Source organism: Pavona decussata, unplaced genomic scaffold (assembly GCF_977016875.1).
Source record: "Pavona decussata unplaced genomic scaffold, jaPavDecu1.1 SCAFFOLD_114, whole genome shotgun sequence".
NCBI classification, from domain to species: domain Eukaryota; kingdom Metazoa; phylum Cnidaria; class Anthozoa; order Scleractinia; family Agariciidae; genus Pavona; species Pavona decussata.
Window position 1 is genome coordinate 5,085,816 of NW_028145528.1, and position 25,920 is coordinate 5,111,735.

The window sequence follows — 25,920 nt, forward strand, 5'->3', positions numbered from 1 at the left end:
ATATGCGGCATGTATCGTACGTGAGCATTACAGGAGCGGAACATGAACTTCCTCGATTCGTGATGTTCTCTGCCTGTCGTCTGTCTCTGTTTATTTTACGTTTTTCTTTCATTAAAGGCAATTATTTTGTCACATAAATCATCTTTATTTTCATGTATTGGGATAACCATCTAATGAGAATATTATTTCATACAAATACTCCGTACTGACTTCCATTTGTGTGTTATACAACTTATGTAAACGATAGAAACCGAGTAAAAAAAAAATGAAGAATATTTAAGATGCAAGGCAACAAAGCAAAATGTTATTAATATTCACTTGGAACCAGAAATAAGCGGAGTCGGTACTGGGTGCTATTAATAAGGACGCAGAGATTCATCTGCTGGCTATTAATTGCAATTGGCCGGAGGAAGATTCCGTGGATGAAAAATGGCCAGAACTGAGAAACGAAACACTGTTTTGTAACTGAAGGACAGAAGTCTTACTTTCAGAGACTCCAGTAAGTCGTATTTCTCCTTTGGTGTCGCGTTCTTTTTCGTCCCATAATCTACTTGTTCAACTTAATTTAGTCTATTTTAGTTTGGATAAGAAAAAAACTGTCGATCAGACTTCATGAACGTGTTATTACTGGACCCCCTTGAAGCTGATGGAAATTCAATGTTAAATTTGCTCCTTGAACCGGGATCCAAATCTGACCGTTGTGGAAGTAAGTAACAGGAGCAGGCTTGGAAAGTGGAATAAATGACATAAATACACTTGACGATTTTTACGATGCATTCCCCTCAGGTTGTCGAAATGTCGGTAGACAAAGTCTTTGTCAGGACCATGTTCCCCCTGAAACTTCCATTCCCTTCTCAGATTGTCAAATTGCCAGTAGACAAAAGTTTTTTCAAGACCATGTACCCCCTGAAACTTTCAATCTTTAAACATGCAACGAGGAACAATCATCAACCCACTAACCATGAAACCAGAGGGTCGGTCTTTTTGGGTGTGTTGTCCTTTTAGTGGTTAGAAGATCTGAATTGTGGGGTTCAAGCCGTAACATGGTCAAAAGATTCATGTAATGAAAATTTGTCTGATCAACCTCTCTCTCATCAAGAAGAAAACAAAATAACATAAAATAAAATAAGACAGTGGAATCACGAAAAGTTGGCTGATATCATGCAGGCTGACGAATGAGCTAGGCGCTCCATCCCAAACAGTTCAACCCTTTTTTTTATCGTGACGAGCGCGAATGCTTGGATTATCAACAGAGTTTAAAACTATAATGAACTCCCTTTATTGCGGACACCCTCGGAACCGCGAGTTAGTGTCCTTAATAGCGACAGTCTGTAATAGCGGGGGTTTATTTCAGTTAAACGTCTGTACTCTATTTTTGCCTGTGATTTAGCTGCTGTGTCCGTACTATCGGTGTGTCCGCAAGGCGTGAGTTCACTGTAAAGGGAAATTGGCCAACACTGGACACAGCACCACAGTTCCATTTTTCTCCTGACGATAACTTCAACAAGGACACTGTAAAATTTAAATCAAGGATGTTTTCGGTCATGTTCATATTTGTCAATTTGCGTCTAACCTCAGCGAACAGAATAGCTGTGGCAAAACTCCGGAAGACAAAAATCTGCAGCGTAGGAGGGGAGATGGAACTTACTGAAGGGAACCGGTTATGTCAATCAATTCAGTTCCAGAGAGCAAATATCAGAAGTTGTATCGTTACTAAGACGCCCCCATGCTTATGTGAACTGATTCACGCAGAGCACAGCAACCGTAACTTTCCAGCATCTTGCAAGCGATCTAATTTAAAATTCAGCTGATACATATTAATTTTTTGATCAGTATTAATCACATTTAACAACAAAAAAAACACTTGATCTTTTGATATTTGATTCGGCGAGTGAAGGAAAGCATATTTCTGGAGAAGGAAAAAGGTCAAGGACACCACGAAGTTTTATAAATTGACTCAACAAACGTAAGCAGCTTTTGTTTAGGTTAATCACAGGAAGGCCAAGGAAACAGGACCCAAACATCAGCACGCACTTGTGGGAAAAGTACTTCATTGCGCAGCAAATTAACCGTAGGTCATTATCATGTTAATTCCGGAGTCTTATGCTTGAGCGAACCCTTTGTGACGAAGGTTCAAAGTCATTTAACTCTGTAAAAACTAGTCCAAAACATTCCACATACCTCTGAAGGCGAATCATTTCAAGTTGGCTCAAACACACAAAGGAGCAACATGGATGCTGATGCGAATCTTCAAGAACATTTGAAAAAATGTCGCTGGGTGCGTATAAACTGGCTGTGGTCGAAAGTTGGAAGAGTGAACCTTGGTATATTTTTAAGGTTCAATCCGCTCGTTAGCTTGCTCTCGGCCTGTATCATCTGGGGTTTCGTGGCATGGTGTATGGTGAAGTCAGATGCTGCTAACGAAGAAATGGGAAAATGGAAGATCTGGATTACTGAGAAGTTCACTTGGATGTACATCGGTACACAGGACATCTGGGCTGTGATTATCATCATGCTGTACTTCTCTAAGTATTCCAACATGAAGCTCGGACGAGACGATGAAGAACCTGAATTCAACGATGCGACTTACTTCACGATGTTGTTTGCGGCTGGTATTGGCATCGGCCTTTTTTACTTCGGAGTTGGTAAGTTAGTTTCGAATTCTTTTATTGAGACGCAACCAGTACAGACGATTGGGGGGGAAGTAGTTAAAAACGTGCGAGAGTCGCCTTACCATTCGAAAGTTTGGCGAAAAGGCAAACACCGAGTTTCGTTCGCGTTTATTTCCGTTCGAAAGTTATAATCTAAAGTTAACTTACAAATCGGCATGGTAACATTCCTATAATGTATTGCGGAACTTTCTTCTTTTCAACCTACGCAGTGCAGATTGTTAAAAGTCAGGACACGTTCTTTGAGGTTTGTTTCCTAACGCCTTGATCATGCCCTTGACCTTCTAGAACTAACGCTGATGTGTCCAATCGCATACAAGTGAACACGACACAGCCGTTAGTTTGCAAAGTTTTTAAACGTAAAACACGCGACCTTGGTAATAAGTGATACACGTTCCCACCTTTCTTTGCTGAACGTATAAAGTTTATCAATGTTTTGAATTCAAAGAGAAGATTTTGAAGGCCTCATGTGAAATTTTCAGTGTATGAATAATTTAACTACATGTAAAAAATCATGCGTCTTGATCTAAAACTAACAAACCTTTGCTACGTGTCGCAAGACTTTACTTTACGAACTACGTAATGTTGGTGCAAATTTCCCGTGAAATCTTAGTTTGTTTGTTCCGTTCAAATATGCAAAGATTACTTTCTTTGTAAATACCGGACCGAAAAACGGATAACAAAATCAAACTTATTACGCCGCAAATGTTTGATTTCAGAACAAACTCTCTCACGCATGAAACTGACTGGGGCTACACGAAACCCAAGAACCTTCTAAATCTTTCCAGCCTCTCTGTGTGTATTTTACACGCCTCCTTGCGCAGAGTCAACTTAATTGATGACTTTTGTCGGTAAAAGTGCATCAATGGCCAATAGCCTGCTATTGTTTTGGTGGTAGCAAAGAAGACAACGGAAATTTACTGAGCACAGAAATACACGATTGAAAACTGCAGTGTCATAAAAACTCATGATCGTTATTTCAGGTTAAGATTACAATCCGTTATGAATCATTGCCCGCGTTAAGTCAACATTTGCTCACTTCCAATTTGAGATAACGGATCACGTCTACTTTGGCACCTTGTGCCGGCGTCACGCTGATAAATAAGGTGCACAAATCTTAACTTAGTAGGCCGCTTGACCAAAAGCAGGTAAAATTCTTTGAAAATCGCGGAAACATACATAACGTCTCTCATAAGAGACCTTAGTTGATTCTAGTCGGTGTCAATGCCGGTGGACCAAATACAACAATGTGACATTCGAAGAACAGCTATAGCCCCTGATATTTCTTGTGGTGATTAGTTTTGTTTTTCAATATGATTTCGCAAAGCAAAACTTATAAAGATTCAAAATCCTTGGAAATAAGGCAAACTGACCACTAGAACGACTTGTCAGATGACAAGGAAGAGCGATCCAAGATGGGTTTCGAAGTTGGACAATAATGTGTTACATTGTTGACATCACAGGAATTTTCGAATTTGGGATCATAGCACGGAGGCAATATCGTTTTCGTGCACGTAGCGTCTTTTCGTTATTTTCCAGCGGCGCTTACAAGAAGATCTTTCTTTGTTATAGTGAAGCTATTAATCAAAGACAAGGATAATACAGCCACCCAAATGGGAACGTAAACTAACCAACATTAACTTCCGATCTTAGTTCTAAGGTATACGTGAGCATTACATTGCGTATTAAGCACATGTCATCTTGGTAGAGGACCAATATTAACTGCAGCCTTACGCAGCAATAAAAGCCTTCTTGTTGATAAAAATTGTTCAAGCGTTTCTTCTATGCCGCGGCATGCCATTATTTGCATACTGATTGTATATGGAAGAATGTTTTTCCCTTTTGAGTTGACAAGAGTGGCAGATCTTTGTTTCAGTGAAGCATAAGGCATGATTCGCCATATTTCTCTGGTTTTAGCCACACTGATCAGCTGCAGGGTTTCCATTTGCGAGAAAAAAATTTCAGTCCGATCCAAGTTTTCTCACGACAAACTAATTCAGCGTCATTTGTTCTTTTTTTATCGCAACAAGGGGCAAGGCTTTGTTTGCCTGTTGCTTAACGACGCAGATTAATGACCATTAATAAGCGTCAATGAATCGTTTCATTTGTTTTGAATTGTTGTTTAAGTTAGTATGCATGCAGCCGTTTTAATTCTTATCTGCTTCCCGCCCAGACACAGTCAACATGGACAGCTTTATTTAGGAAAAAAAAAAAGGGCGGCCCCTTTAGAGATCAAAGCAGCGGGAGCCCTCATAATTATAACATAATTATATCACAACAAAACTATAAAAACATATGGAAAGATTTCAGCACAGCCCCATACAGTTATTATACATGCATCACTGTCATACTAACCCTCTTACACAAAGAACGAGCATGAATAGAGTTTGAGCCGCAAAATGTACACACAATTAATGTATGGGGCCCGGGCCGTGCGGAAATCTTGGCAAACTTATACCCGCTAACAGAAAAGGACTATATAAAAGGTTATTTTAACACTAGTCACAAAAGTATATCGAAAAAACACAAAGCAATAGAAAATTAAAAACCATCAAACTTAAACCTACGGACACTATATATCAATTAGAGTAAAAAGAACGTTTGCAGTTTTGGAGCTAATCCTCAGTTAGTGAAGTAAGTTACCTCCAATTGCCTAGTTGTGCGAGATGAGGAGCATTTTCTTTTCCTTTTCCTGGAAAACATAAAATAACTACAGTGAACTCTCTCTCGGATGTAAATATTCGGCAGCATCCCTTTCTACATGAACACAAAAACACCGCTCGACAGTTGTCATTGTAAATGTAAATGTAAAAAAAATGTAAATGTAATTTATTTACCCACAAAGCACCAAAGAGCTCGAGGAAATTGTTCAAAGGTGTCCGTGCTTTCCAGGTCGAATTGGAATTTGGAAATGTTGGTTTTTGTGGCGGCAGGAAAACCGGAGAACACGGTGAAAAACCCTCGGAGCAATGACGAGAACCAACAACAAACTCAACCCACATTTAACGCCGAGGCCGGGAATCGAACCCGGCCCACATTGATGGGAGGCAAGTGCTCTCAACACCGCTGCGCTATGCCTACTCCCCTGCTCTCATTCGTATTCGTGATCAAACGAAACCACAAAAGAACTTTCAACCGATCGACTAAAGGCCAAGACGCTACTGTTTTGCAAACTGGTCTGTCACTAGTGAACTCTTGATCTTTCTCATTATAACTCTGTTCCATTCCTCTTTTCTTTTTTCAGCTGAGCCCATTTTCCATTACGCCCCAGGAAACTATGGCAATCGTTACTTCGCAAGGTAAGCTTGAATTTGAATATTCGTTACACGCTTTGTTCAGTTTAAAAAAAGCCACATGAATATTTGGGCATCTTAAAAGAATTATATTTCACCGAACTTCTTCTTCCTTTAAGCGTACGGGATAAAGGACAACGAACAATACACAGGCATTAAAAAAAAAGAGACTGCAGACGTACATAGAGGAGAAAGGATTGAGAATATGGAAAATTTTAAGATTGCCGGTTTCTTTGTCCACCAATTCCTGACTGAGTTGCCATTCTTCGTCAAGGCGCTAGCTACCTACCCATGTTTTGTAGAGCATTTTTAAAATCATTTAATTTGTTGCAAAGTTCATTTTTAAAGAATCCATGTGGATTGATCACAAAATTGTTCTAAAAACTAGTAAGTTTTCAAGAAGCATAAACCATGACGAATGACCAAGATTTCTTGTGTTTCCTTAAGGTTACCCTATACCTTCAGAGGTGTCTCGTGTTTAAGTGATGTAGCGCGTCCAGTTTAAATTGTAGATAACTAAACCCGTATATCAAATTAAAGCTTATAGAGCTGGCTATCAAACTATACCAAGAATTTTGAAATAGAATAAATCGTCAAATTTTTTCACGACCTCTAAATGCGAGCGTCCTAATCACCTTTTTAAAGCTACAAGTCAAACCGAATTTTGTTTTTCGCTAATTTAATTTGCTCCTCAGTTTCCGGACCCAAAGCGCTAAAAAACGTGTCTGCGTTTTCCCATATTCAACCTCAATGAAAAGTTATAGAGCATTTTCGAAATAGGATGAAAAAATGTGGAGTGATCGTACAAAAATCGCTCTGGGAGAAAAAATATTTCGAAAGAACAGTTCGCAGACACAGTTTTGTTGTTTATATGTTAAACTAGCTACTGTCCATATTTGAAGGCAAACGAACAAATTCCTTTTGAGTTTTAACTCTTTGAAGTGGCTCCTCCAAGTGAAAAAATTGAGTCGAGAAAACAGAGCTAAAAATTCTGCAATTCGTTTAAATTCAAAATTCTTGGTTTAGTTTGATAGCCAGCTCTATAAGCTTTAATTTGATATAAGAATTCAGGTATCTACAGTTTAAACTGGACGCACTACTGTACATCGCGTGGACGCGAGACACCTCTGAAGGACACATTTTGACCTACCCACGGATGCACACTCGTTTGCCGGGGATACCATGGTGTACTGGCAACTAGAAGATCCCAAATGATCCGTTAGATCGGCGCTTAAATCCTTTTATCAAGATGAGTTTACCATGATTTAGGACATTTAAAGGCATAACCTTTTATTTTGACGTAGCAAGGGTTTCGTTTTGTGTTATCAGTGAGTCCGTCTTACAGCCATGTGGTTAAGAATGAGCCTGCAAAAGTTGAGATTAGTTTTCTTGCAAGAAGCGTACCCATCATCCACAGGGTGTAATGAATAATCGTGAATTTGTCACGTTTTGAAGCGACCATGTTTGATACTGTTTGATACTATTTAGGTACACTGATAACCAGCTGGCCCAAGATGCCATGAATCTGACTTTCTTCCATTGGGGTGTTCATGGATGGATTGTGTACGTAGTGGTCGGTCTACTCTTGGCTTTCGTGTGCTACAGGCAAGGCCTTCCCATGACCGTCCGCTCCTGCTTTTACCCACTCATTGGAGACAAGATCTACGGATGGATGGGCGACGTCATCGACGTCCTCTCGGTCTGTGGTACCATGTTTGGGGTCTGCACCAGTCTTGGCTTGGGCGCCATACAGCTTAATACAGGTGACATATGGGGTTGGGGAATAGGGCCGAACCACGGTGCTATATACTGGAATGGCGTTCCTTTTTATCTTTAATCTATATCCGGATGCTGCCAACAAACTTTCTCCTTTTAGTTGGGTTCGTTTACAGACAAACCAACTTGATATAAAAACGTTTCTTAGCCAAGAAGTTCGTGATACAAACATGCCTACAGACATCGAACCCATAAGAGAACAGCCGATTCCAACAGAATAATAAATTTGGACAGACGGTTTTTCGTGTCCTAAAAAGCGAGTATGTTAATTGTTGCAGGGTAATAATTACTCCTTTCCCTAAAATCTACCACTGAGATTAATCCTTTCCCTAAAAAATTTATATAGCAGAACAAAATTTTGCGGCCTGTTGATGAACTGACTTCGTAAAAGGAATTTTGAAATTGAAGCTAGGAGTACTTTTCATGGAAATGTTTATTATACTGTATGCCGGGTGGTATTATTGAACTTTCTATGCTTGGATTAAATCCTGAAGGCTCATTTCTTTGGAGCTCTTTATTATACTGTTAGCAAGGTGGTTTTAAATTTTGTGTTAGGATGAAATCTTCAAGTGTGACAATTCAAATGAAAGTTATAGACTAAGGAACAACCAGTCACTCATAGGTAGCGGAGAGCGTTGTCTTCTCCGCATTACCTACGGATAGAATAAACCTATTTCTTTCTTTGCAACGTTTGAGAAAGGTTGGAACATAGGCTCTTATCAACAGTTGCTTGACCCGGATCATTTTCAACATTTACTTTAATTAAGACACAATTCTATTGCCTTTCCTTGTCATTAGCATTAGTAATGCATGTACCCCCGTAATATTTAATTGATATTCCTTTATGGCACAGGTATCCATCGCCTGAACAAGGATATTGAGGTCTCCACCACCAATCAAATCATCATCATCTGGTGCGTGACTGCCTGCGCTACCGTATCTGTGATCACTGGACTCAAGCTTGGAATTCGACGACTAAGCGAGATCTGCTTTTCAATTGGCATGCTTCTCATGCTTGTTGTGTTCTTCTATGACGATACCTGGTTCCTATTGAACTTGTACGTACAGAGTTTTGGTTACTATATTCAGTGGATCATACAGCTTGGTTTCCACACGGACGCCTTCGCACAAATGGGCAATTCTCAGGATAAAAAGGAAGTGATCAACTGGATGAATGACTGGACCATCTTCTACTGGGGATGGTGGATTGCTTGGAGCCCTTTTGTAGGAATGTTTATTGCCAAAATTTCCCGTGGTCGCACCATCAAGCAGTTTATTAACGCCACAATGACGGCTCCCATTGTCTATTCTTTCATGTGGCTGACGATCTTCGGTGGAGCGGGAATCAGAATGGAGCGTTTGGCATTCCACGCCAACGTCACCTGCGACTCTATTCTCGGAGGGAAGACGTCCACTGAAGGCTTTCACAAATTGTACCGTCTGTCCTGCCGCAGTAAGGATGATATGTGGTTTGATGTCGTGGAGCAGTATGGCGACATTGGCTCAGTCCTGTCCGTCATATCCCTGTGTGGCATCATACTTTACTTTGTCACCAGTTCTGACAGTGGATCTCTAGTCATAGACTGCCTCTCTGCAAATGGTGATCCAGACCCCCCAATCCTTCAGCGTGTATTCTGGGCGCTGACAGAAGGAGCCACCGCCACGGCCCTGTTGTTTGCCGGAGGTCCCAAGGCGCTAACAGCTCTACAGACGGTGTCCATAGCAGCAGGCGTCCCTTACACCATACTTCTGTGCTTCATGTGCATTGCATTATGGCGTGCTGTCCATATGGAAGCTGGCGTCCTTGACCCTAATGGACCAGCTTTCAGCGTTGATCTTCTAGAGGTTGTCAGCAACCCGACTTGTCAATCCGTGGGGAAGGTTATCATTGCAATATTCTTCCCATGGTATCCCCTGGGAATGGCTGCTTGGAGGCTCAACAACTCCAAAGGAAGTAAAGTGTCCTACATGCTGACCCTGGCCGTCCCATTCTACTTGTGGGTCCTCGGTATGGCCTTAGAACCAGCTGTCGAGGGCTTGAGTTACCTGGCCTGGACAGTGCTGTTCGCATTTTTCGCGTATGGCACTGCGATCCGCATCGGCATCCGCGAAAAGTATGGCATCAATGGCAACATGGTGGAAGACTTCTTCGCTGTGATGTTACTGTACCCTTTTGCCGCCTACCAAATGGATCACTACATGGATAATCCTCCCTACCCTCCCCTGTATGACACCCAGAACGTCGACGGCTACGGTAACGGAAAGGGCGTGGCCTACGAGAACAAGGGTGTTGATGACGTCCCACTCCAGAAAATAGACACTGCATTTTAAACTAAACAATGAAACCTCCTGAGTTTTACAATGTAATATGCATTAATGTTTTAGTAGTTTACAGTTGCCCTTCGTGTAACTTGATCATTATAGAACTAAGCATTTTCTAGTCTAGAATAAACAGGGAGTTTTAGGCAAGTCGTCGGAGACGCCCGGCTGAGGATGAAATGTAACTTGAACAATGACACGCTTTTGTTTTGGTGATTACCTGTAGTCTCACTTATCTTGACTCTTGATGGTAGTTTCGAAGTTTTCATATCAGTTGAAGGCAAAACAAGAGCACTGAAAACCTTTACCACCCTAATTCATGCGTTCTGCGAGTTCCCATCGACATTTTATTCTTTATTGACCGTTGCGTGGAAGAAATCTAAAGGTTTTGTTGCCGTCGGGGTCCCGGCCGTTTAATTAATCTCCTTTACAAAATTTTAAGCGAAACGTTGGCCCGGCTGAACGTTCTAATGTTGCTGTAAAACACATTTAAAATTATTTTCTTATGTGAAAAGGTTGGACACGCAGCTAAGTGTCATTTGACATCTCGTTAACACTGAAATGTTGCCCACTGAGAATTTTTTATCGAAAGCAGAGTATTCATTCGGTATTGAGTGTAAAAAGGTTGGTAAAAATAATCTAAAATGGGATGTTAAACGCTTTGGCGTTGTTTAACCACCGAAATGTGATGTACGACAGAATTAGAATGGTTATCTGGGGGTTACGGAAGCTAGTCACTGGACTATTTTCCCCATTTTTTGTGAAAGTAGTTATAAGCTCCAACATAGGAGAATTTTATACCGCAGACAATAGCTGAATACTTAAGCTGGATAGCGAATTTTTTAGCTAGCAGGAAATGTTTCTCATCAAGATCGTACATATTTTTGGTATTTTTACAATGTAGTGAATGTGTCTTGAGTATGGCTTTTATCTTAGTATATTCCAATGTAAGGGGAAAAACTCTTTTTTAGATTGAAGATAATCTAAGCACCCTAGGAAGTGGATGGGGGTGAGGGTGAAGTTTGTGGCCAACCATCTACGTTTTTCGCTTTGGTGGCCTTGCTTTTTGAAAAAATTGAAAGAGGCCCCACTCGCTTTTTAACAGGCAGAGTTAGCTGCGGTAGGCATCGAGAGGAAATAGAATGTATTGCACATTTCAATAATAAAAAGAATTAATAAATCACTTCATTTAATTGTCACCTATGGCATTTTTCACGGAGTAGCATAATTGGTAACGCTAACCAGTTCCGGGATTGGAAATTGGATGGAAATGGTGCTTTTTGAGGAGAGGGGAAAACCCGAGTACCAAGGAGAAGACCATATACAAATTCAGCTGCGAACTGAACCCACATATGATGCTGCGAGTCCGGTAGTCGAAGCACTGTTCAATCGCTCCTATTGACCGTTAATGTCCTAAAGTTTTCAATCCTAAGCCTTGTATGTGTTGCGCTCCATTGTCCGATTGCGTAAAGCATCTGAACCCTATCTAGACCGGGGGGGTTGTGCCGTGGCGACTTTAAACCTGAATAACTTTTTAAATATTTTAGCAAACGCCCTTGAAAACTTTAGGACTTTTTCAGAAATTTATCTGGGAAAAAATTTGATGCGGTCGGTTAGTGTTCATAGACTTTAATGTTACCAAGGCAACCGATTCTTGACAGGCAGTTTTTTCAGACTAGAAAATCCCTTTTTAAAATGAAGAAAAATCACTTTTCCTCCCGTAATTTTTATTTTTTAACTCATAATAAAGTTCCTGTATTTGTTTTGATTGCTTCTCTTTCAATTTCGGCGCTTTCCTGAAGTTTTGGGAAAATCCAGAAATCCTAGATGGCGGATCCAAGATGGCCCCCATTTGGCTACCACATGATATGACATCATCACTTTGCGTTGCCGACCTCGAAGGAGACATCATTAAACTTACTATCTATTCTCCAAGTCTCACTGTCATAGCTTTAATACTTGCAAAGTTATGGAGGGTGGCACAATCCACCTCCCCTGGCCCCAGAAGACAAGAAAATTTTAATTTTCTTAAAAATAAAGCCCAGTCTAGATAGATCAAACAACCTAGCTTAAAAGTCAAACCCCGAAGCAGTTTTTGTGCACTTGTTATTGCAAATAAAGAAATCAACCCTAAACGTAGAAACTGTGCACTCACCCAATCAGGAACAAGTATTTTTGTCGATCCAATATGATGATGATAGTTCTGCCTCTCGACCAATCAGGAGAAAGTAATTTTGCCCCCGGTAAAAAAGAAAATTAAGAGAAAACGCACTCCATCTGGGTCAATTTTGCCCTCCATGTTGATTATAACAAGGCTACTTACAATTTCAGCCAGTTTCAACCCTTGAAAAACAGGAAATGCAATGCGGGAAGCCTCCTCCGCTTGCGATGCCAACAATAAACCCGCGTGCCGACAGCTATGTATTTACTCAATTTTACTGATTACTCGAGACACAAAGTACCCTAAAACTCGAAAACAAAACACGCTCAACAATGAAAGACAACCCTAACTACTCTCGCGTAAGCGCAGTGCAATCACACATGCATGCACCCATATAGCAATAAAGACAGTCCAAACATACGAACAACCCGCAGAAAATTGTATCCTAGTTGTAACGTCAACTAGCAGCATTAACGTTCGTGGTCCTTTGCAGTTTTCACGTCTATCCTAGTTGACTGATTTGGGTCTGGAAATACTGGAATGCTGATGTCATCACGGATGAGTGCAATATTTGCTTACATCTTTTCAGATTTCTTATGAAAAAATTGCCAAGCAAACAGCGGGTTCAACCTGTGTTTTTTATTGGTTCTTTAAATCAGAGGCGGTTATTGCAATAAAGATTATTTATTTCCCTGATGAAGTTTCCACTGTACAGTCCGACTATCACACTAAATAGTCGATAGAAATTATCTTGTTACATAATATATCGTCTTGTTATTGACTCTTTGAATTCCTATTTTGGTAATCTATATTTATGTCGGTGTTGGTGGTTTCCGGATTTTGTCGGACTTAGGGTGTTTCGTTTTCGAGTCGAGGGTGCGTCAGTTTTCGACTTGGGCTGTTTCGTTTTCGAGTTCAAGATGCTTTCAACTGCCTTCCTTTTCCATTACTCCTAGTTGTAGGTCTTTTAGACTACAAGCAGCGAACTACGTGAACTACGCGAACGCGCGCGAAAATTGCCTCCCGTGGGGTGCGTCTCCTCGCGGGAGGTAATTTTCGCGCGCGCTCGCGTGGAGCTCGCTTTACTATCCCTGACAACGAATCAGGGACTACTCGTAGTCGCAGTCTTTCCTGATTGAACAATTCCACCGAACGATAGTACATTGTGTTTAGATAAATACATTTTCTATCTTGATTTGAATTACATTCCACGATAAATGTACTGTATAGCTGTGATCATGTGAGAGCCCCTTTAACTTTTTCAGTGCTCGTGAACTGGGACTAGTCACGTTTCGTCGGCCACGAACACAAAAGACCCCCAGCAAACAGGTAAAGAACGAAGTGTTATATCGGGTCCAAAACACCGCTAAATTCCACTTAAAAAGCCTGAAATTCAACTTTTTCAAGGAAAATAGCAAATTGGTGAGCTGTTTTGACTTTTTCATTCGTTCTTGAAGTTTTCCTTGGGCAAAATATCGATCTGCATCGCTCCCGCAACGCAAAACAATGGACGACAACGTTGGCGTTCCGAGGACGAGCGAGGGATTATCGGTAGTGTCTTCGTTATCTGAAGTCAACGAGCAAATCGCCATCGCCGAGCACATACCGACAGAACACGAAACTGCCACAACTGCTGTCTTCCATCCAGGCGAAGAGGCTTCGAGCACGAATGTTAGCGGCCATCCTCAATGCGAAGTGCAGGTCGTGAAAGTCACGAACGGGAATGTCAGTATTAGTTTCGCTACCCCCGCTCCGTCGGCGTCGCATATCCAAGCTTCTCAGTCCACCCTGCAACCTATTCAGGAAGTCATCGCTGACAGTCCCGCTCATTCCACGAGGTCGTCCAGTCCGAATTTGCAAGATTCACAAGCCGTTGCGACGATACAACAAGCAGAGCAAGATGAAATGTCCGCAGGAAACCAACACGACGACGGTTCGCCTTTATCGAGGGCAAAATTCGAGACCCAGGGAAAATCGCCGTGGGATGGAGCCATGAACGCAGACGTGCTCATTGTTCGCTGCAGGAATGAAACGGCTGAGCTGTATAAGAATAAGCTGGGATCTGGAGGTCGTGGAAAATGTATAAAGGTGAGAAACGAGTTACAAGAGATCTTTGTTGTGTTTAATAAAGTGATTTTCGATTAGCTGGTGAGTGTACACTCTTTAAACACCCGTTATATGCAGTGTGAAAATTTACGCTCTATTACGAAGTCCGTAACTTGCCTTATGCCGATTTACGGGGTGGTTTTTACAGTAAGAATGTTCAAGGATTTAGATATAAGTTGATTAGTTTTGTTTTACATGTATACCGTGGAATGAAATATTATTAATGAGCTTAATATTAGTATTGCCCCTTACGTAGGTGCAGGACATGACATGTTTAGCTAGCCCTCCCGCTGGTAAGTTGTCCCAAGGCTGCAAGGGGAACCCAGGCTGAGGAGGGGCACTTGCCTTTTTTGAAATGTCCCACAACTACAAAAATGTACCTGAGGCCCTTGGGCTTACCGTTGATTTCACTACTAGACCTATGCCAACTTTGAAATCAAAACTGGTCTTCCATCAATCATTTGTGGTACCAGTACCTCACAAGACTTAGGTTGGTTACGTGGCGTGTCGAAAGATGGCACATTGAACTTGATAGTTCACTACATACCAGTTATGCAATGCTTTCGAGTGGTATACCGTGAAATATCCCACAAATGACTTGATTTTTCTTAGTATACATGAGTGGGATATTCATGGTATACCACCAGAACGCAAATTGCATAACTAATTTATCCCATACCACTCATTGAATTAACACAAAACATCACTCTGTAATACTTTAACAGCAAATACAATCAGTGAAAAAATATTCAACAGATTGGCAACATTTCTTAAAAGTACATAATTTTGATAAAAAAAATTAAAAAATATAAATAGGTACTGCTCATTAAATGTAGAAAAGTCTTTCAACGAAAGGTAAGAAGTAAGCCGGGATTTTTTTGTGGAAAACTACCCCTTGCATACCACACAATATGCAACAGGTTTCTAGCTTTCTGATTGGCTGTATTCTCTATGGCATGGGTAAACATGCATGTATGTATGAAACATTGGAAATGGCTGTTACCATACCATACCTAGATCTGTTACAGTTTTTTTTTGTTATTGGATCCTCCTGTCCTTTTTTTCTTGGGGGGTGGGAGGTGCATAAGGTACGTCTAGGGACATTTTCTGGAACTGTGTAATCAATAACATTTGATAGAAAATCTACAGACATTGTAGCCAGGTTTCCATTGGTATCAGCTACAGATGAGAAAAAGGAATTTTGAGTTTGATATATTTTTTATGGTGCATGTTCAAATTACAGTATCAAGAACACTGGATGACACCATCAGAGTTTGAAGCTCGCTGTGGAAGGGCATCTTCGAAGGATTGGAAGCGCAGTATTCGTTATGGTGGACGCACCCTTCAGTCTTTAATTGAAGATGGAATCCTTGTTCCTCATGCCATCTCCTGCACATGTGCAACATGTTGTGATGATGATACACTGGTATGAAAAATTGTCATTTTCTCAAGTGTTTACAATGAGACAGGAGAGCAAAACTACATTTTACATAACATAAATAATGCCTTTTATTCAGCAAGGGTTTTAATTTTTTTTTTCATTAGTACATTGTACATGTAATGTTGATGACAGCAATAAGTAAAACCACAAAAATTATTTCCCTTAACAAAAAAAATAAATAAATAATAATAATAATAATAATAAAATAATCAGATTAATGAGCAATTTCACCCAGCAGTTTTCATATCTGACAAGATCTAGAACTTTTTTGAGATTGAAGAGCATGGGTATATCTGGAAAGCTTTTACTGACATACTGAACCACTGTCAGAGCAGGCCCACAGCCTGTACAGTTTTTAAAGCTGACAAATTATCACAGTGAATATAAGAACTTAACTTACAGTCCTGAGTGTACTTGGCAGAGACAGTTTTCATGTCTTTTGTCCTCTATTGTTATTTTTCTTTTTTTAGATTTTTATTAGCCTAAGACACACAATACAATTTTTACAGTACTACGCACTATTTTTAGTACTTACAAAGTTACAATACTTACAGTGTTCACAATACTTGCAGTATCTTACAATATCTCGCTTTACTAATTAACAATTTTATTATTCCATGAACACGCGTTGGATATGAGATGATAGATAGCCAACTCGGCACTCATGTCCAACAAGTGCGAGTGGAATAATTGTTTTATTGAAAACAATTAAGAAATATTGCTAGATCTTACTGATTTTGCTGTGCAAGAATGACCAGCAGACAATTTAATGATCGCCATTTCCCGGCCATGGTATAATGGCTCATATACCATGGCCGCTAAGCCAATCAAATCCCTCAAATTGCATTATACAATTATTCAGTTTTTAATAATAATATTTACAGTGCTTACAACATTACACATACATTTAATAGGGAAAGAAGCCAAAAGATAGATAATTTATAAGAAAGAAATAAATAAATAGCTAAATATACTAAATGAAAGAAAAAAAAAACATTGAGGGAAGTTAATCAACTAAAGAGGAGGTCTTTGTAGCAAATATATATATTTAGAGAGGAAAGTTATAAATGTACATGTACCCCATGTTGTATTTAGTTGAATTGAGCTTTCATGTCTGTTATGTTTGTTAGGCTGGTCCAATCAGGTTGTTTGTCCCATACAAACGTAGAAAGCGCGAGTCCTCCCAGTCTGGCTCACCAGTTCTCAAGAAAAGTTTGTCTCTTAGTTCTGAGAATTCCAGGCGTGAAGGTAAAATTGCATCATTTTTCTTCTTTAGTACATAGTCCAGTAATTGAATTTAGTAATCTGATCAGTTCTGGCTCAAATGTCAGGGCAAAAATTTGCACTGTCCAAGTTTGCAGCATGGGGGACTTTTCTGATAAGGGAGAATTTAATGTCAATTGTTCAAGCTGAGGGAGTTTTACATGCAGAAGTCTGTCTTGAGTTTAAAGATCAATTCTGGCCTGTTTGGATACACAAGTACGGTAGCTCTTTCAAAAAGAACAATTGACATAATTTTGTGTACATCGTGAGCATGTTTGAGTTTGCTCTTTGAGGTTGGTCTCCCTGTACATGAAATTCTTTACGAGACCTGCTGCATAGAATATTAATTAAGGGCACCATATTAGAAAATAAATGAATCCTTGACTGGAAAATTTCAACCCCTTACTAGGTATTGCACGATGTAAATTTACAATAATTATTATTCTAGTATATGTTGTATAGTTTTTTTTCCTTGCACAAGTACTGTAGATTTGTGGTCTGAACAAGTAGAAAACACATTCCACTTGTCATGTGGACAAGTGGAAATGAATAAAAGTTTCTTGCCCTGAAAGTTTTGTATATGGACTGCTCAAGTACATTGTACATGTACATTGTTGTTATTTTGTTTATTGGCTAAAATAATTAATTTTGTCTCTTTTCTTATAGCACATGGGTTCATGGTGCGATCTGTAAGGTAATTTCAATTTTATACAATCATTTATTACAACCCCATTCTTCATTCAAAAGGATTTAAATGAAGTTCTATCTCTTTACTAGTAGCAAACAACATGTTAGTCAGCACATCTGTAGGTAATTATCTAGAAATGTTTAAAGTAGGTAACTGGGAATCATGATCTTGTTCATAAAATTTACATTTCTTTTGTCCTAGGGGTCATTTTTTGATTTGTAAAAATCAATTAAGTAGTACTTTATTATATCAGCGAGCCATGAAGGTCTTGCAGAAATACAGATGATTGTAGTCTCTTAATTGGCTGTCTTCCAGTAGTGCAATGTTAACTGTTTCCTGGAATAAATTTCACTTTCACTTCTGATGGTAAAATTTGAGATTATCTTCCCCCACTCCCCCTCCCTTTGTGCAGACAGGCAACAGGGTGATGTTAATCTTCTGGCGGGCTATCTTTCCCATTATGGTGTCTCTATGTTAGGTGTTGAATGCATGTATACTGTTATCCACATCTTACTCTCAAGAGGGCTGCAGGAAAATAATCTCCCAACTTGAATGCTTAGGGCTGTTACTCCCTATATCTTAAACCAGTAAATTGGTACTGAAGAATATAATTTATTTATCTTGACTAGTACTTAGAACTTAAATAAGAATTGGGCAGGCAGTGTTTTAAGCATACACACATCGCAAAGGATTTCAAGAATAATTTTAATTTATGTGTAATTATTACATTATTGTATAATGAAATACTGTATTGTCTTATGTGATGTAGCAAAGAAAATAAATGCATATTAATTTTGTGATTGTTTCATGACAAAAAAACAAGATTTGTACTTTCTGTCTGCCTTGCCAATCTTTTGTCCACTGTTGTGGCATGACACAAAATATTTAACTTTTTAGCACATTATACATTTGCAAATTGGTCTGTTAAAATTTATAGCTATTTACTTATGTGTACTATAATAAAAATTATTGGGTTTACACTGTAGCTACTTGTGGTAAAGTTAAATGATCATTTGTCTTTTTTTTTTTTATGTGCTTGCAGTGTTGATTCAGCATCTGGAGCTTTTGCGTCCAATGATGAAGGGGCTGTGATGGATACAGGAGGTACAGTATGCTTAACCGCATTATAGGACTATTTTAGAAGTACAACGTTGTTACATGTACATGTGAGTTACATGTTTGCATTGTTAATTGTTGTATGGACATGCAATCATGTGTGCAGGGATTTCATTAAGATTTTGAACAGGTGGCAAAGGTTAATAAACCTGGGCAGGATAGTTAACTTGGATATATGTTCTTTTAAGGAAAAGTCAGAGGAGATGTTAAAAGCAGCTGTGTTTCATGATACATATAAAAGGTTTAGTTTTCCTACATGTATACATTCTGTTTGAGTGCTGTAACAGTCTAGCGGTTGAGTAATAATCACAATAATATGGTGATTGTTTCTTCATAGATCTATCAAGTGGTCTTGTAGCAGTCAGTACCTGTGTCACAAGCGCAGTGCCACCACACACCCCTGCCACTCCCCTCACACCCATGATGAGTCCCTGTCCTTCTGCTATGACGCAAGGTGTCCGACCTGAGAATCAGACTATAACCGTGACATTACCGGTCACCCCCCTTGCAACAACTGATGGAATGGCAGACCAGAGAAGGCACTGGTGGCATATTGAAGAGGTGAATTGCCAACAACAATCCATAATAAGTTACAAAAATTAAATAAACAAGGGATAAATTAAATGACAGAATAAACTGGGAAGACCATCAGTATCTCATTTAATCATATTCATTGAAGTATGTAAATAATGTAATTAGCTTGGTGTCACAAGCTTTTTCAGTAAATTTACTGAACTGTAAGGCGAATCTACACAAATGTTGAAATACAGTAAATTTACAGTAAATTTACTGAACTGTAGGGCGAATCTACACAAATGTTGAAATACAAGTAACAGGCCTCAAGGATAAAAGCATTTATTTCAGAACTGATTGAATTTTTAAAGTCATGTTAACAAAGCAATGTATATGTACCTATAATATTTGTAAGAGCATTGATATTGAATTTGCTAAAAAGGTCACGGTCCTGAGTCATTATTATTCATAGTCATATTGTTTCTAGTTTGGGGGAAATTTTTCATCAAGTTGTCCATGGAAATAACTAGTTTCTTCCAGGACTTGAACTGTACATGTGTGTCGAACTACTTGGAAAATAAGCCTTTTGATGAGAAACATTTACAATGTAAGACACAGGTTCAGATATTTAAACAAGTTCCACTCCTTGCTTGGTGAAAATCATCCATCAATCCTTTCTTCTTTAGGTTACAACTCAACTGCTGGGCAGCCTCAATTCTATCAATGTTCTTTCAATCATTTAAATTAAAATTTAGTAATATAATTGACATTAACTGCTACCTGATTAGCTCAGTTGGTAGAGGACTGGACTGCAGAGTAGGAGGTCATGGTTCAAATCCTCACTGCATCAACAGTCAGGGTCTTTAAATAATGTGACTGAGGCTCTCCTTTCTTTGACAACTGAAAATGGCTTGACTTTCATCTGGCTTGGATGACCACATACTACATACTATACAAATAGAAATGGCAGCTGTGTCTCCAATTTGGTGCCATTGTAAAAGCACCGCTGAGGATGTACAGTGTACTGTTGTGAACTCTGGCTGTGGTCATCCTCAGTCCCAGCATGTGGTTGGCTTGGCATGATTTCTCTGGAAGGCTTCTCAGTGAATGAGATGGCAAGATCTCTGTGTAGCAGCCATATGTTAATTTGAGCTTACCAAGAGCTTGGAAAACATTTAAACTTAAATGTACATATAAATGAAAACAACTTGAACGAAGCATGTTTTGTTTTATTACACAAAGATGGTGAACTCATTGTTGAACACAGCCCAGCAGTTAAAGGGAATGATTGAACATGCCAAGCTACAGGCTGAGGCAGCTAAGGATGCTGCCATCACTCAGGTGAAACTACAAGCTGAAGCTGAAAAGAAAGAGGTCAGTGCAGTACATGTGTGGCAGTTGTTTTTGAAGGGAAGCATGCATGTACACTACACCCAGGGATGAGGGACTCTTCCGCTGTATTTTTAAAGCACTTGACATATATAGAGTGGTGCTCTTCAGCAGTTGGACAGGAAGGACTTGAATGGCACCAGAATCTCATTTTGTGGTTTTGTTTTGAATGTTCTTTCACCTCTTAGGAAAACCAGTTCTTCTCTACAACTAGATCCTGTCTGTATTTTTTCTGGCTTATTTTTCTGAAGGAACTGGTTTACTCTCTAATTCTAATGCTGGTCACTTTGAATTTTAATAATTATAAATGCTAAGTGTTACCAAAATAATGACAAGTTTTCACTCAATCACCCCTTCTGCTTTTACACCTGGAATCTCCCTTCTGGAGACACTAGCACATGTGTTTTAAAATTATTATTAGTAGCCAATGGACACAACACGACTGGGACAACCAGGTTAAAACCCAAGTTCAGTTCACACCATCTGAATAGGAAACGTCTAGAAGATTGGTGGTTCATTTCAGGACTACCCTCTGTTCCTGATTTGTTTCTTTAGTAGTGCTTTGTGCCACATTGTCTCTCTCCATTGGCATGTATAAATGAGTACCAGCAAGCCCTTAGCAGCCCGGGGGAAAGCCCTGCAATAGACTCACATCCCATCCAGGGGAGAATAGCAGCACTCTTGGTTACTTTCTGCTACAGAAACAAATAGCAAAAGCACTGGCACTCTGTCACAGTGCCACTGGTTTATAAAAATTAATGCTTTGTCTCCATGGCCTTAAATGAAGAGTTGCACATGTTCAAGTACTTTTGAGTTCTTTGAATGTGACCTGAGTACTTGCAGATCATGTTTTACAGTAGACTGAAACAAATTTTGTCAAATAATCAGATAATTTGTTTAACTCAACTGAACTTTTCAGAGGATATGGTTTAGAAATAAACATGATAATGCAAATAAATGCATTATACATGTAAATAAAGAATAAATTTAAAATAATAGGGAGTGAGGTGGGATCATCCAAATAGCAGAGGCTAATTATTCTAATAAAATTGCACGCATGATACAAGTAGGGGAAGAACAAAGGTCTTCTACAGCTGTGTGCTTGATATTTTCTCGTAGGCCTTAGCACAAGCTCGTATGAACTCCTTGATGCAGTTATCTCGTGCATTAAATGATGCTCGAGTGGAGAAGGAAGCTGCTGTCGCTCAGGCCGTGGCACATGCTAAAGCAGAGAAGATGGAGGCTGCTGCTGATGAACGCCAGGAACAACTTATTAAGGTAGAAAAGTCACACTTTCTTCATCCTTTAATGGAAGTACCAATGACTTAAGAGATCATCAGTTTCCACAACACTAAGACAACAGGGCTCACACGGTCATGGAAAGGTCATGGAATTTGATATTTGCATTCCAGGCCTGGAAAAGTCATGGAGTTTAGACAGATTTGTTTGCCCGATGGGTCATGGAAAAGTCATAGAATTGCAGATGTTTTCCAAAATTGTGTTAAGCTGATGGTTGAAAAGTAAAGAAATTTAGGGAACTTTGTGCCAAGCATCAAAACGTTTAGCCAGTGAGGCACCTACTCATTATTTTCACCAGTCCTCTTGTCACCCCGTTAACTTCGGCGGTCAATTTTGAGGGGATACAATTGAAAAAAAAGTAATGAAAAGTTGTTGAAAAGTCATGGAAGTATCTTTCCCAGCTCCCCCCTTTCCCCCCCAATTATCATGCTTATTGCGTTCGACGTAGGAAGAACGTACTCCTAATACGGATTGGGGTCGAGATTGTATGGGACAGTCGATCAACGAATGAATGGACCTTAAGACGCGTATCTGGCACGCCCCCAGGTTTTTTTGCAGGGGCGGATGACATCATCACCAACTTGGCAAAGTAGAGAGAGCCAGGGATCGAGATCAGCGAACGCACTCCCTAATCTTTGATTATTAGTAGTTATAATGACATTTTTAGCCGGTTTTAGCAGTGTTTGGTTTGGAAGTGTCTCCAGTTTCTAATCAGATTATTGGTTGTATTCTTAGTCCCTCAATGGTGGTGACGGTGAAATTACCATGGAGGAGGCACCGGCTGTTGGCGAGGAAGTTGAAAAGAACGGAGTGGACTGAAGAAGGAAGCTAACAAGGTGTCATTGAGCTGAACTGAGGAGCTTATATTCTCAGGTGCACTTTTGGACAATGGAGACGTAACCGTGTGAGTTACGTGGCTTGGACGTGGTGGCATTGTGAGGTGTTGTGAATACATGTCTCGGGTATTACATGTACTCTGCATGTATTTTGCCTTTGAGTTCATATATGGTGACTTTTATTTCTTTTGTGTTGTTGTTGTTGTTGTTGTTTGGGTTGTCTACACTATGTTTTATTCAAACAGGTGGATTCACGTAACTTGTCTTTCATACGGATCATCACCAAACCATGTTCATAATTACAGACATTTTTACTCTAATCGATATCTGTTGAAATTTCACTCGGCATAAATGAGAATGAGTCACATGAAGCTTCAGTTTTTAGTGACTACATGTACTGGGGCAATGTTTGAGTTCATTCTGAAACCTTTGATGTGTTTTAGGTGTTGTAATTAGATCCCTTGTTGAGGTACGAAGACTTGTACATTGTAGTTACATTCACATGATGCTAACTTTGTAAAATAAACACTCTTAAAATTTTTATGCGGCCCTTGAAATGTTTTAATCTTGCCTACTTTATCATTGAACACTATTAGCTGAGCAGATTCTGCCCTTCCCCCTTCTTTTAACTTTGGGGTCCTTAAAGGGGCAGTGTCACCGATTTTTAGTGTCCTTTTGACTGGCCAAAAAACATATTTGAATCGATGGAAACGTCAAAATAATGGTTCCGTTTTGTTAACAATAACCCTAATAATGCACAGAAACTAGTATTAGTTATCTTTGACTGCGGATGGCTGGGATGGAAATGAATTGCAACTTGAAAAAATGTTCCTTCTGTGTATTGTAGAAAAGTCGCCAAAAACTGGTTAGAGTTTTTTCTTCTCCGGATAAATCCTTTAAAATTTTCTTCCCATTGCTCTGACAGCAATTTCATGTTAGAAAAAGAGTTTATTGTCAAATATTTAAGCCATTTTGACAAAAAAATATAGCAAAATCGCCATGACGGTGCCCCTTTTAAAGTCAGTTATGAGGTTTTGAAATACATCCAAACCGGGTTAAAGGGACCTTACGATTTGAGTGCAAATGCGACTTTTAAAATCTAGTTTGCGTGCTTTTAGGTAATGTTTAAAACACGAGCAGCAGTGTTTTATCGGGATTTAAAACCACGAGGCGTAGCGGAGTGGTTTTAGATCCGATAAAACACGTGCTGCGAGTTTTTTGAACGGCTTCAAAAACATTCCTGGAAAAACGTGTGTCAAGAGAGTTCATAACAATGATGCTTTTGTGAACGTTGGAAATAAGCATACGAAAAAAACATTTAACATCCCATACTAATAAGAGGGAGGTTTTATCGGGTTTTAAAACCACTGCAAGTGATGTTTTTTCGACCATTTGATAGGTCAATGGGCTTATGAATTATTAATGTATTTTTTAAATACATGTAACCCTGTTTCTATCAAGTTTCCTTGTCTATTGGTAAACAACACTAAAGGGCGGAAGTTCTGGGGGAGTAACTGGTTTTGGACTCGCACTCAAATCTAAGGTGTTTAAAGTTGAGGTCCTCGAAACGAGATTTGACGTGGGAAGTACTCCTTGCTTTTCTGAACTGCTGCTGTCTTAGATCCGTCTTGAATGTCTCAATTTACCATATTAGACGTCAGAAAACGGTCAAAATTCTTTGTTTTGAAACTGGCGAACGGCAAGGTATGATAAACGCACTTGCCTTTTCAAAAAAATTATATCCGGCAAACTTATAAAGATAAAGGTAACACAATGCATCTGTAGTTTACAAATGCCACGGTTGGCCTCAGAATATTCAGACCGCAGTCTAAGGACTGGAGGTTCATGTAGAATGCACTACTGCTTGATACATGTAAATGATGTTCTTTGGTTACTTGTTGGTCTGACCTCTCCAAATAAAATACTGACCATAACCTTGTTTCTCCTTGCAATATTACTGCTTGATAAGACGTACAGGTTGTGAGAGTTAATCAAATGATATGATCTCCAACTCGATAAAATATATTGATTTTTTATGAGATTCTCCCAAGTTGTGCCATGAGAAACACATGTACATGGAGAATAGAGAGGATAGCATACATAGAATACATACTAGTTGTCCAATACTTTCGAGTGGTTTACGGTGAAATATCCCACGAGTGACTTGATTTTTCTTAGCATACACGCGAGCCTTTAGGCAAGTGTCTAACAAAGAAAAATCAAGTCACGAGTGAGATATTCACGGTATACCACGAGAAAGCAAATTGCATAACTAATTTATCCCATACCACTCATTGAATTGACACAAAACGTCACTCTTTGATGCTTTAACAGCAAATACAATCAGTGAAAAAATATTCAACAGATTGGCAACGTTTCTTGATAGTACATATTTTTGATTAAAAAAATTAAAAAATATAAATAGGTACCGCTCATTTAATGTATAAACGCCTTTCAACAAAAGATAAGAAGTATTCAGGAAAAGCTCATTGACAAACTATTTGTTAGGCCGCAAGGAAGGCCGGGATTTTTTCGTGGAATACAAACCGTTGCATACCGCAGAATGTGCAACGGGTTTCTAGCTTTCTGATTGGCCGTATTCTCTATGGCATGGGATAAATATTTTAAAAACGTTCCCTTTCTTGATTAGTTCTTTTTCTTTGATATTGATTGTGAACTACGTAAAGTATTTCCTTGTCAGTGCTGTGGCTCCACAAAATATCCATGTGTGAGTCCCACGAAAGTTCACAGTCCCCCCCCCCCTCCCCTCCCTCCAGTCCCATGGAGGGTCACCGGAAATTCCACTTGGCAGGGGAGCCCCAAGAGCGAAAGCTTTTAGAGGAAACTGTGAAGCCAAATTAGAATTTGCAGAGGATAAGGTCGTTTCGGAATCGCATAGTTCAACGGCATTGTTTATTTTATAAACGAGATCCAGCCTCTTTCGGGGGCCTAGGAGACGCCAAAAATAGTACGACTTTGACAAAATAAATAAATAACCGCAGTTGTACTGCAGCTAGCGGCTAGCCGGTATACAGCGTCCGGTGGAGAAAC

The 25,920-nt window shown here is 39.5% G+C and overlaps 2 protein-coding genes across 2 annotated transcripts; both read left to right on the forward strand.

Moving 5' to 3' along the window:
• Positions 1 to 1,979: 1,979 nt before the first annotated feature.
• LOC146470366 (uncharacterized) lies at positions 1,980 to 11,256 on the forward strand. Its single transcript, XM_085122478.1, has 4 exons — positions 1,980 to 2,645; positions 5,914 to 5,968; positions 7,451 to 7,725; positions 8,592 to 11,256. The coding sequence occupies exons 1-4, from the start codon at positions 2,231 to 2,233 to the stop codon at positions 10,067 to 10,069; spliced, it is 2,223 nt and encodes a 740-aa protein (XP_084978604.1). The 5' UTR covers positions 1,980 to 2,230; the 3' UTR covers positions 10,070 to 11,256.
• Positions 11,257 to 13,531: 2,275 nt separating this feature from the next.
• On the forward strand, positions 13,532 to 23,410 carry LOC146470367 (deformed epidermal autoregulatory factor 1 homolog). Its single transcript, XM_085122479.1, has 9 exons — positions 13,532 to 14,306; positions 15,568 to 15,750; positions 16,896 to 17,013; positions 17,695 to 17,722; positions 18,759 to 18,820; positions 19,170 to 19,393; positions 20,588 to 20,719; positions 21,854 to 22,012; positions 22,769 to 23,410. The coding sequence occupies exons 1-9, from the start codon at positions 13,725 to 13,727 to the stop codon at positions 22,850 to 22,852; spliced, it is 1,572 nt and encodes a 523-aa protein (XP_084978605.1). The 5' UTR covers positions 13,532 to 13,724; the 3' UTR covers positions 22,853 to 23,410.
• Positions 23,411 to 25,920: the final 2,510 nt, after the last annotated feature.